This window comes from Sapajus apella, unplaced genomic scaffold (assembly GCF_009761245.1).
Source record: "Sapajus apella isolate SASKATOON/1434 unplaced genomic scaffold, GSC_monkey_1.0 scaffold27, whole genome shotgun sequence".
Lineage (NCBI taxonomy): Eukaryota > Metazoa > Chordata > Mammalia > Primates > Cebidae > Sapajus > Sapajus apella.
The window spans coordinates 17,396,258-17,408,638 of record NW_022436967.1 but is presented as its reverse complement, the minus strand read 5'-3'; the positions used below and the strand labels follow the sequence as shown (position 1 = coordinate 17,408,638).

Sequence of the window (12,381 nt, the reverse complement as noted above, 5' to 3'; positions counted from 1 at the left end):
TATGAAAAATATAAGCAATTGATTCTCAACTTGCCTCTATCAAAATTACCTATGAGGTCTCTCAAAAAAAAAAAAAAAAATCCAATGTCACATATACACAATTTTTAAGATTCCCCTGGTTATTCTGATGAGCATCAAAGGTTGTGAAAAGAATATTATCACTATTTTAAAGTTTTCAAAGGAATATTAGTTCATTTTATTTAAAAAATCTTATTAATGGCAATCACTTTGCTTTTAAAAAAAATGCATCCAGAAGGGCATAAATACAAAAAAAAAAAAATGACACCAACTATAATGGCAATTTGAAAACAGAAAACTGAAAGGTAAATAGTAGAAGAGATCGATAAACTGCTTCTTTCTAAAAAAAAAAAAAAAAGGTACTGTCTTTTTTATTTACCTCAAAGAAGGTGACAGATGGTAAATGGAGGGGAAGTTCACAATAGGAAAGAGGAAAGAGAAAGGTAGTACTTTGAATTTTTGCATTAAGTTTTATAATTAGCTTTTCTACTAAGCAAGTAGTACCACAAGCATTGGTTTAATAATACCTAAATAAACATGGTGCAAATAAACCAGAAATTCCTTCAATTTTCCCTCTATTCACTAAATAGGAAATTCAGTCTATGGTGTTGCATTTCTTATTGCCCAAAAAACCAACTGTAAATTCAGTTCTCAACTAACACCACTGTTAATTATTAGCTTAAAAAAAGATATCATTGTTAAATAGATAAATTTAACAATAAATCTAAACACACAGGCACACATAATTCAGGGGGACAGAAATGTTTATTTTTCATTAAGCTTTTGAATACAATCACCATAATTTTGCCGGTTTAGTTTAGTTGCAAACTTGACTAATAGCATTTCCAGGAGTTCACAATTTCAAGGCTAAGGTTCTGATTAAGGTATCATGGTTACAAATGTAATATAAATGAAGTTTTTAAAAAAGGCTAAAAGCAATCTGGCCTCTTAAAGAAAAAAATATAAATGGCCAGGCATTAAACTTAGTAACATAAGTACACTTTAGTGCTATAGCGGTTGAAGAGACAGTGAGATCTCCACCAGAGATCAGAAGGAAGCACCACTATTTTCTTCTAAGATGCATATGTGTTGGTCGAGAGCATGCTAGTGTGAATAAGGCCATGTGTCAAGCACTGGCATACAAATGCAGCTAGAGGTGCTAAAGGAAGGCAGTGGGGCAGTTCAGGCACACAGCAGAGAGCTCTTCCCCGTGACACATTAGTCATCTTCTCCTCCACAGAGCAGCAGAAGCGCTTTCTTATAGTCCCCAGATGTATCTCCCTGAAACCAAATGTATTCCATTAACCTCCATGACTCACAGAAGCCATAGAAAATTTTAAAACTAACAAATGACTGGCAACAAATTGTATTCATAAGACTTCTCCCAAGTGGGTAATCTATGACCTTCACATCAGGAATGTTAGGCTGGGAGTTTCCTACCACTGTAACCTCAGAAACTCAGTATTCCCTCTGGTAACACAAAGAACAGGGAAACTTTAACAACTATATTTAAAGCAAGCCTTCTAAATAGATTTCTAACACTTAGTATATATTGGCTAACACAGGCAGTGCTGGGGCTGCAGGGCTGTCATGGCTCTGCCTCAGAGACAGAGGGGCAGGACATGCTTGCATCTGCTTATCTCACATGCACACATGCATGATAAATTAATGTTTCAAGCTACGAGTGCACGGGTAAGCTCTCTAGTGTCCTTCAGGCCAGCCACACCACATGCACACTAAACTATAAGCTTTTGCTCCATTGAAATATTGTTTTGCATATGGTCCGCATTAACCTTCAATTAAATGTAATTACAGGCCACAGAATACCTTGTTTCAAAAAGAACAAAAATGATACTAATACGCAGGGGCTCCTTACTTACTCCCAATATGACCTGATTGGCTCTTTCCTGAATTAGAAACCAGCATCAGAGATAAGGTGATAACAGACAAGATAGAAAGGAAAAGCTGACATGAAATAAAGAAGGACTAATAAAGACAGCTGGAACTGATAAAAGACAGAAAGAACACAGTATTATCATAGCCAAGGGGTTTGGTTCATTGAGTCATCTGTCACCAGTACTAAATAATGCTTCTGAGTTCACCAAGAGCCACATCAATACCCATGCTTTCACTTGGCAGCCATCATCTCTACTCCAGGAAACATGCTTAGCTTTTTAACTCATTGCTTTAATCATGCCACTAAAATTTTAGGCTTAACACAAGAATCAGGTTCTCCTATCCTTGTCTTTCATGCAACAAACTGGTCTGTTTTGGATTCCCAAACATAATTTAAAGAAAGGTTCTACTACCTTAACCATGGAATAAAGAGAGGTGGCAAAATTCTTCCTAAACTCCTTCCTGATATTAAACAGATCAATCTCACTCCTGGACACCATGACTCTGATGAGGGTATGATCATCTGTCCCAGCTCCCTTTAAAAAAAAAAACAAAAAGAAAGAGGCACATTGCTTAAAAACTTCAAAGGATCAAATGCTCCCAGGTGCAGGTGAATCAATAAAGTATAACAATTTAGTAGAACTGGGTTGAATATTATAAGAAGAGAAAAATTCCCAAGGTCTATCATCCAAGACAAACAAAGATGAAGAATAGTATTTAGAAAGAGAAATGTATTACATATAAGATTCATGGTATTCACTTACCTTCATAGCATAGTAGAGGGTCTCTGCAAGGTAGGCAGGTATACTTCGAATAGATTTCACTAGGAAAATAAACAATACAATGGTCAAAAGCTTTTCTTATATGAAAAGGATTAAGTAATTTAAAATCAAATGCTGCTTCCTGCTTATAGCTCTACTTCTATAAAAACACAGAAATACCAGAGGCTAAAGAGTTGTAAGCTTATCTGATTTCCTCACTCATCAAGTATTCTCTTAGACACTGGCTTGGGTTTTCCTTGGAGTTTTGAAGTCTGCACAGAAAGGCATGGAGAATAAGAGCACAGGTTTTTCTATGCCCCTCTGTTCTGTGAGGACTTTTAGGATACTGCAGTTTGGGCAGCTGGGTTACCATAATACCACAACCTTCTTCATCACCAATAAATTATACAAACCCCTCAGAACGTTTCATTCCAAGACATTCAAGCAAATAATACAAGATTACTATGCTATCTAATTTGTTTAAAACTTTTGGGCGATGTTCCTATACTCTCTACATATTCTTTAAATCAATAATTCACAGAACAGCATGAGATTTACCCATTTCGGTACAAACACAGATGAATCAATATCAGAAAGGATATGTTCTCTGAACATGTACATGTTGAATGTAGGTTGGGGCTGCTCAGACCTCAGTCTGCTTGGCTTCAGAAAACCTATCACGAAAATTCCTTAATATATAAAAATAATCTTTGCATGGAGAGATTTCTTAATTCTCCCTTTTCTAAGTCTTAAGAAAAACAGCCACCAGTAACTGAAAATGTCATAATTTGTATGTGTATTCTAATTAGGGGGGACCTATCTATAAGTTTTCTAGTAAAAGTTCATTAACTGCATACCCAAGTGAAAGGCTACTTTTAGGGTTGTTTCATGCACATCTTTAGCTTACTCTCCTGAAGACAGAGAGCACTGAAGTGTCAGCTCAACGCCAAATATTTGGAACAAACAGCAGACAGAGACTCACCACAGATCCATATGGAAAAAAAGGACCACAGGAGTCACAAACTAGGTTATCCCTAGCTTTGGAGAGTATATAATACCGCAATCAACTGCACTGATTCAGTTCTCCAATTTTTCCAGATTATTCTGAATATTTAATTAAAATAAAACTAAATTATTTAATTTGAAAACAACCATCATCACATCTTCTATTACACCAAAGATATTCTTTTTTTCTAAACCAGATGACAATTTCTTAGTTTGCCTCAAAGCTGAGAGAACAGTATTCAAAAGTACTCTAGGGCGCTGGTAATCTCAGCTACTTGGGAGGCTGAGGCAGGAGAATCATTTGAACCCGGGAGATGGAGGTTGCAGTGAGCCGAGATTGTGCCATTGCACAACAGCCTGGGTGACAGTGCAAGACTGTCTCCAAAAAACAAACAAACAAAAAAGAATTCTAAAATTCTCCAGGTATCAGAAATAACATTTACAAGCCACTGAGATAATGTCTACAACATTTCAGGTTCATCAAGAAATATTATTTTTAATGCAGCTTCAAAACAATTTTTAAACAATTATCTTAGTATTTCCATAGGATTCAGATGAACTAACCAGACAATACTATATTTCCAACATCAAAATAAATTTCTGAATTGGAAATTTAGGAGTTTGCGTCATCCGAATATCATATCAAGCTCTTCCCTTCACACCTAGGTAGTTATTTTCAGATGCAGCCTCAATCAAATAAAATACTTTAGCTCTTATCACCAAAAATATCAATACATTGTAAATCACTTACCAACAGCAAGGAGTAGTTGCTCCAAATTGCCAGAAGTCTCCCGGTCAATGGTTTCCTCAATCTGAAATCCTGATATGGTCATATACTTGTCAAACACTAGAAAAAATGAAAATGATTTCCTAATCACATAGGATCACTCTTTCCAGAAAGAAGATATTGACTCTGATTAGGTAGTGTCCTACTGAACACAAATCTCCCCTTCTTCCTTGCTGACAGAACCTGTGCTCAGAGCCTCAGCATGCCCAACCCTAAGTAATGGATTGCAAGCATACTTTGTTCACTGATTTCCCAGCCTCCTTACTAGTTGTAGCCAATGAGACCTAAAGGTAAATCTCCTGGAGGGGATGCTGAGAAGTCTCTTCACTTATAAAAAAGTGATACACAGATATGACTGGTTTACCCTTTCCTTTCCTTCCTGCTATGAAAATAGTTAAGTCTGGAGCTAAAGCAGCTTGTGATAATGAAGAAATGAACATGAGAAAGAAAACCAAAACACTAGGGATAATAAAGCAAAAACAAAAACCAGAAAGATCTCAGGTCCTGCCAAATCAACCATGGAATCCCACCTCCAGAAAAAAGCCCAGTTTTTAAAGCCATTATTAGGGTTCTCTGTCACTTGCACTAAATTCATTCTCAACTAACATCACAAGTGTTGGTGACTATCCAGAGATGAGGTTGTGGGTGCCAAGCTCTAGGAGGAAATACTTACAGTGAGCTACTACTCAGTGATGTGTGACTATGAGACGAAGATTCTAGAGACCTGACCTCCCTTGCCACCCTCTAATAGTAAAAGGTGGACTAATGATCTCTAGTTTGTAAAAGCTACAACAGCAGCAAAAAGAATGTGAGATTTCTCCAGGTCACCAAAAGGAAGAAATACAAAAGCTGATTCATTCACTAACTGCCTTCTACGTAGCAGGTATTCTGGCACACTGGCTCATGTACTTTCCAAATTTACCAATGTATCTGCCCTATACAGATTTTTTTTCACTCACCCTTTCTCAAATGAGACACACTTCGTGTTCCAAAGATAGTAATAAACTTTTCTTCATCTGTCCCCCATTTAAGTTCTCCAGCCTGAAATAAAGCCTGCAAAAAGTTCAAACTCAATTAATGAATTGCTCCTCCATCTCATTTCCAGGTTCTTAATCATACTTGTTTTTTACTCCCTGAATAGTTCACTTGATTCATCTTATATTAATAGTTTTATTTCTAGTGTTTCCTATTCTGAAGCTCAGCTCACTGAGTTTGGAGCAACTTTGGAACTTGCCACTGAACTGTGCCACAGAAGATTAATGGGTCCAAGCAACAACACATTGCAATGCTACAAGGTTACATGTTCCCAAAATGTCTGCCATAATCTCTAATCTTTCAGAAGCAGCAGTACAGGTCAAGAGAAAGTTATGACTCCCTCACTGTTGATACATCTATTTAGACAGGGAAAGGATTTAACTGGAAGCTAAGTTGTCTGCCTTTTCTGTTTTGCTTGTTCTATAGCTGTTCAATAGCACATGATTAAGAGTACACTTCATATTTTCTCTTTAAAACTGAGATTTAACCAAGGCTAGCTATAAAATATTTTTGTATTCCCAAAGATCACAATAAATTTTTTAAAGGTTGTGGGTATAGCACAGTGTGTGGCATACGGAAACACTCAATAAATAGTGGTTGACTCTTTTGAGTGCCCATACTTCCTTTTTGACATGGGAAAAAAATATATGCTTTCTTGTGTTCACATAACTGCCTAAAAAATTAGCTTATACACAACATCAAATCTGAATCCACTTATTGAGATGTAAATAATTTATTAAAACCCAAAGAATCAATCTTTACAATGATTACACTATCCTTTTATTCATTTCAAACTAAGCATACATATTAAAGCAGAAGAATGGAATTTGCTGAGGGTGCTATTTGCAGTTTGCCTTATGCCCCCAAGCAGTAATCCAAATAAAGACAGGAAGTAAAATAATGGCTTGGATATAGAAGTTTTGATCACAGTATGTTTAAAAATATAGATTATGGTGATAAAGATCTGATTTTTATTATATTTCTGGAGAATAAGAAAAAAATGAGACTTGTATCTTTAAACTCAATTTTAAAAATAATTATTTTAATGATAAAAATGAATTAATATCAATTCGGTCATGTGAACATGTTTTTCAGACCTGAAAAGTTAGTAACTATGAAAATCATGCATGTATCTAAACTTTAGAACTATATCATGATGACATAGACCTTTCTTAAAATAACTTTTAAAATCTAATTACAAAAACAACACAAGTTCATTGAGAAATTTTGTAAAACAAACAAAAAAAACCAAAAATGAGAAAATAAAGGTTGCAGGTCAGGCATGGTGGCTCAAGCCTGTAATCCCAGCACTTTGGAACCCCTGAGGCAGGTAGTTCACTTGAGCCCAAGAGTTCAAGACCAGTCTGGGCAACATGGCAAAACCCTGTCTCTACTAAAAATACAAAATTTATCTGGGCACGGTGGTGGGCTCCTGTAATCCCAGCTAATCCCAGGAGGTGAGGCAGGAGAATCACTTGAACCCGGGAGGCAGAGGTTGCAGTGAGCTCAGATGGTGGCACTGCACTCCAGCCTGGGCAACAAGAGCAAAAAGGAAAGTTAAGGGGACGGAAGGGAAGGGGAGTGGAGGAGAGGGGAAGGGGAGGTGAAGGGGAAGGGGAAGGGGAAGGGAAAGGGGAAGGGGAAGGGGAGAAGGGAGAAGGGAAAGCAAAAAAAAAAGTTACTATTAATATCAATATCCTGAAGGGGCTGGTTGCTTCTTCTAGTATATTTCTATATGTAGATAAAATATTCAAATATATTAACACCTAAATGGGTGAGGGACTCATCTTGTACAATATCACAGACATTGATGCACACACTTCTTATCAACTGTTTAAAATGTCTAGAAAGTTTCTCTAGTAGGTACAGGAGTTAAGCCTGTATAGGAGTAATTGGTGAGATGTCAACTATGTTTACCATAATCTTTTAATTTTCTTGGGAGAATTATGTTTGGGATCAATATCTATTGTAAAACTATTATTACGTAATACGCAACAATGATGATGGCTTCTTCATATAAAACAACGATATTTAACAGTTTTGTTTTAATCTAAGCATGCTTTCTTCTAAAGGAGGATGCCCAATATTCATGGATCCATCTGGATGAGGGACCCTTATATCCCTTCCCTCAGCTTTACAGTTCAGCCTAAGTACAGTTTGATAAGCCCTGGTTCAATGCAAAGGATAAGGCTTTGAATCAACATAGATGTGGTCCTTGTTCTTATCTGTGAGATCTTAGATGAATTACTTAATTTCTTCAGCCTTAGGTCCTTGCAAGCAGAGTAGGAATATATGTATAGTCACTAATGAAGATTATATAACTTACATAATGCTTTGAATGAACAGTGTCAGGTACTCAGTGGCAAGTGCCCAGTAAACTGCTTCCCTTCTCCTTCCCCCTCTTTCCTCTAAGAGTTCAACTCCCCCTCCAGAGAAGAAGATAAGGACTTATTGGGGAAGAAGATAAAATCTGTTTTAATGCATTAAAAATATTAAATCAGTTTAACACATTAAAAATGTTAAAAATTAAACTGGATTATCTACAAAATGTTCAGTTCCCAAGTGAATGATTCACTATGGCTTATCAAACCTCACAAGTAATAGAAATCCTCTTAGTGCCAGGTATCAGTAGAGAAAAAAATGCAAAAGCTTATGAAAGGGCCCTTCAGCTCTCTCAGCTTACTCCCAATTAAGAAATCTCAAATTCTCACTAGTGATAACAGTCTAGCTGCCCTTGCTATGAGGTACAAGTTGGTGTGTTCCTTTTTATAATGCTAAAAGATTATTTGTTTTCAACAGGTTTATTAGTTAATAACAATACATTTTAAAGATTCAAAGACTAATAGCCAGTGTAACATGTTCTGTGTTGCTCCTGGTCACTGGAAGGCTAAGAAAAGCTTGGATTCCATTCAAGGGATATTTTAAAGTAACTCTATAAAGCAGTTTTCACATATACAGTCTCACATGCACTCTCAGGGTTGTGAATGGTTATATCTACTGCATGACAGGTAAGTGTCACCTATACAGCCTCGGCAATCAAAGTACCAAGGATTCAGGCATTACCTGAGAGCGTGTTCAAAACGCAGACTCCCAACCCCCGCCCAGACCCACAGAATCAGAATCTGCAGTTCAAGGTCCCCAGGTGCTTCGCATGCCCATGAAAGTCTGAGCAGCGGTGCTATCCAGTGAGTGCTCTGAGGAGGGAAATTAATGAAAACAAGGTTAAAGTGTACTGTTTTCCCCTCAGGAGCCTCACGCTGCCGCAATGCTCTCATTACATCACTGACTATGCTGGGAAATCTGCCCTCCCTCTGCTCACAAATACAGGCCTCACTGCAGACATCTGAGAGGACTAGAGTTGGCTTCTTACACTGTGACCACTGAAAAGCTCCCAGAACTCCTATCCTACTCTTGAGAGTAGGAATGACAGAATCAGCACTGTCTCCTAGCAAAGCCACAAACAATGCTTGGAAAGCAGTAAGATCACCTCAGTACTGAACAAAGCTCCTAACAGGAGTACAACTTTGTAGGGTTGCTCTAGCCGTTTTCCCGAAAGAAGGTGAAGTTAAGCTGTAACTATGCTTGCAATCAATATTTAATAAATCGTTTAATGATAGAGAAAATCAGAGAAGGTGCTAATATTCAAGAACACTGAATACCTTACAGTGAAATATTACTATTCAAGATCTTATAGTGAAATATAGTGAAATATTAATATTCAAGAACAATGACTATCTTATAGTGAAAGAGAAAGAGGTTTGGGGTCAGACAGGCCTGGTTAGGAATCCCAACTCCACTGCTATTCAGTGGAAGCCATGAGCTTATTTCCTTATTTATAAAAGGGAAATTGCCCCTCTCTGGTAGAGTTAAGTGCTCATTCATTCATCAGTTATTTACTGAGCACCTAAACTATGCCAGAAGCTGAGGATACAATTGAACTGACAGCTCAGAGTGCCCAGGAAGGCAGTCAAGTAAATAGGTAGCTTCCAGAGAAGGTGGCAAGAACTGTGACAGGAAGCCTGGGGGGCTATGGTTTTCCCTATAAGGGGCACCTAACTCTAAAGTATCTAAGCTGAAGACTGACTCTTGAAGAGGACTCAGGTGAAGCGGTATGGGAGGGGCAAGAGGGCAGAGACAGGGTATGTGAGAGAGGCTAGAGGCATAAGTAAAGACGCAGATAACAAAGGGGCTCATAACCCATTCAGGAACCTGAAAGTTATGATCAGAGGCTGGACACAATTAGCTTGCATTTTCTAAAACAAAGTGAAGCAAGAGTCAAGTACTACACAGAGAGCCCTCAGTAAACATTCAGTTGTTTTTCTCTCTCCAGCTAGACAGAGAGGACAGCATTCTGAAGCCCTTATAAAATCAACCTAACCAAAAGAATAACCTCTCCCCTCTTTTCTGTTAGCAAAGTGTGATCACATACCCATAGGTTGTTCCACTGGAGGAGTGAATATGGCTCTTCCTTTTTCAATGATATGTGATAACCAAGCAAGAATTGGATATTCTCTTAACTGAAACTTGTAACCAGAAAGAGGTCTATGATTGGTGGTTCTAGGAATCTAAGTAATTCCTTTATTACCAAGTTCCAGTTGTCAACTCTGTTTCAAATTTCCTTTCCTATATTTTAATAACTGTTTTATTAACCATACTGAGCCTTTATAAGGATTTAAAAGTTACTTAAGTGGAAATTTTCATTTGGAGTCACTAAAAAGCAGCTGACAAAAGACCAATCCTACCTAAAATTCTGTCAAAGGAAATGAAAAGAAATTTCCTAATACCAAAATAACTTGTCGTCTCTTATAACACTACATACTGTTAAATAATTTATTATTTCTTCTTTATTTTCTCCTGCTAAGACATCCACTGTATAACTGGCAGTAGAATTAATAACACCTGTTTTCTTTTCTTGTAAAATTCTCTATTTTGTGAATGTTCAATAATCACCAAAACCATATATATGTATGTATATATATGTGTGTATATATATATATATATATATATATATATATTTAGAGAGAGAGAGAGAGAGAGAGAGAGAGAGAATTGGAACTCATATAATTTATTTTATTGCATTTCAGCTTTGGGGCAAAATATTTTGCTGACCAGATCAGAATAAGAGAAAGCTACTTATGTAGGTCTTATGCAATATAAAGAACCCAACTAACAAGACTGTCACTAGAGGCTATTATAACATACATTGTGATTTTTCATTACCATGAATTATTTCTTCATTTCTACAGCATAATAAAGTCATCATATCCTGGGCATCACTCACCTGAGCATCTTGCTCAACTTGAGCTTCATCAATTCCAGCATCAGGGTCTCTGTTAGCCTATGAGAGGTAATATATCACATTACTGAACTATAGAGCATTCTCATTCAAAAGGAAAAGTGGTTCCACCTGATGGTTATGCAATAAAACTCTTTCTCTGGGAATAATATGCTTTTATTAAGATCAATCTTGCACTATTTCCCATTAGCATCATACAGCGCTGTCTAAAACCAATATGGGCCCCCTGATTTTAAATTCAACGAAAGGAATAAGATACTGCTATCATTCTATGAAAGAAACAAGATACTGTTATCTAAAACAAATGTATGAGTTAGCTATTAAGAATTTAGACCAGATATGCTGAAATACAAACAAGCACAGGCGACATACAGCCAGAATCACTGCAGCAGGAATCAGCGAGTACCAGAAATTATTAAAAGAATTTTAAGTGACCTTACTTGACTAGATTCAGCCCCGTTCAATCTCAGGCTTTTTAATCAAATCGTAATTCATCTCCACCCAATACCTGAAGGAGAACCACCAACATCCTCTGGTAGTACCCTGAAGTGTCCCCCACCACATCATCTTCCAGGCTTGAGCCATATTCTGCAACAAAATAATTTCATACTTATTTACATCTTCTTTCAACTAGAAAAATAATCTTGCCCCATTAATAAAATGAAAGAGATGTAAAAGAAGAAATATTATATTTGGTTAACATAAATTCCATCTATTCCATCTCTGAATGCTTTAAGCAAATCCTTTCGGTGAGTAGTTGGAAAAAAATGAATTGAAGTCTCCTAAAGGCACTCAATTCAAACTTAAATCAAGACTCAGCCATTTAGAAATTCTCTCGACCAATGTAGTCTTTAATCTATAGACACATCAAGGTAATGGAAAGTCTCCTAAATACAATTAATCAAAAGCTTAAACTTTGTTTTGCTTTCTTTCAAATCTTTTTTATGGTTATTTTCCAAATGTCTTCCATTCTCCAATGTTCTAAGATTTCTTTAGGCATGACCATCACTCCCCCTAATAAGACATTTTTTCTCTGCAGAAACAAAGTTAACTCTGAAAGACAGCAATGATATTCTAAATTATGGCCCCTCCTACCTCTATTTCCAGCTGATAACGTAAGGCCATAAAAAAGGAGAGAACTGGGATCTACAAGAGTCTACATGTCTTTCTCACTACTCTCAAATAGTTGCTATTAAAGGAAAAGAGGCCTTCCTCTAAGGTATTTAAATATTTAATCATTATGTGAAAGCAAGCAAAATTAAAAGCCTGAAACTTCTATTTAAAAGGCCCAGAAGAGTTACATGTTTATTTTAACCAGTTACCCAAATACAAAACCTTGTAGGAATATTTAATTCCTTCTTCTACACCAACACCTGTATATATTAACCATCAAATCCTATCACATGTTTCTCCTGTCCCTGATTTATCCTCCTCACACCTCTCACTAACCTGGGTTGGGCCATAATTCCTAAATACCTAGCTTACCTCCCCATCCACGTAACTACCCACTTAGCCTCTTGAGTCAAGTCTCCTTCCTCCCTCAATTGTTCCTTCAACAATTCACTGCCCATTCAGGAATTTAC

At 36.9% G+C, this 12,381-nt stretch overlaps 1 protein-coding gene across 1 annotated transcript in view; it reads right to left on the bottom strand.

Moving 5' to 3' along the window:
- Positions 1–764: 764 nt before the first annotated feature.
- ANXA5 (annexin A5) overlaps positions 765–12,381 on the bottom strand; it is a 29,893-nt gene continuing 18,276 nt past the window's right edge. Inside the window, exons 7-13 of the mRNA XM_032292411.1 lie at positions 11,307–11,386; positions 10,784–10,840; positions 5,427–5,520; positions 4,432–4,527; positions 2,679–2,737; positions 2,328–2,450; positions 765–1,299 (exon numbers count right to left, since the gene is read on the bottom strand). Of these exons, the coding sequence (XP_032148302.1) occupies positions 1,237–1,299; positions 2,328–2,450; positions 2,679–2,737; positions 4,432–4,527; positions 5,427–5,520; positions 10,784–10,840; positions 11,307–11,386 (572 nt within the window). The 3' untranslated portion in view covers positions 765–1,236. The remainder of the gene's footprint in view (positions 1,300–2,327; positions 2,451–2,678; positions 2,738–4,431; positions 4,528–5,426; positions 5,521–10,783; positions 10,841–11,306; positions 11,387–12,381) is intronic.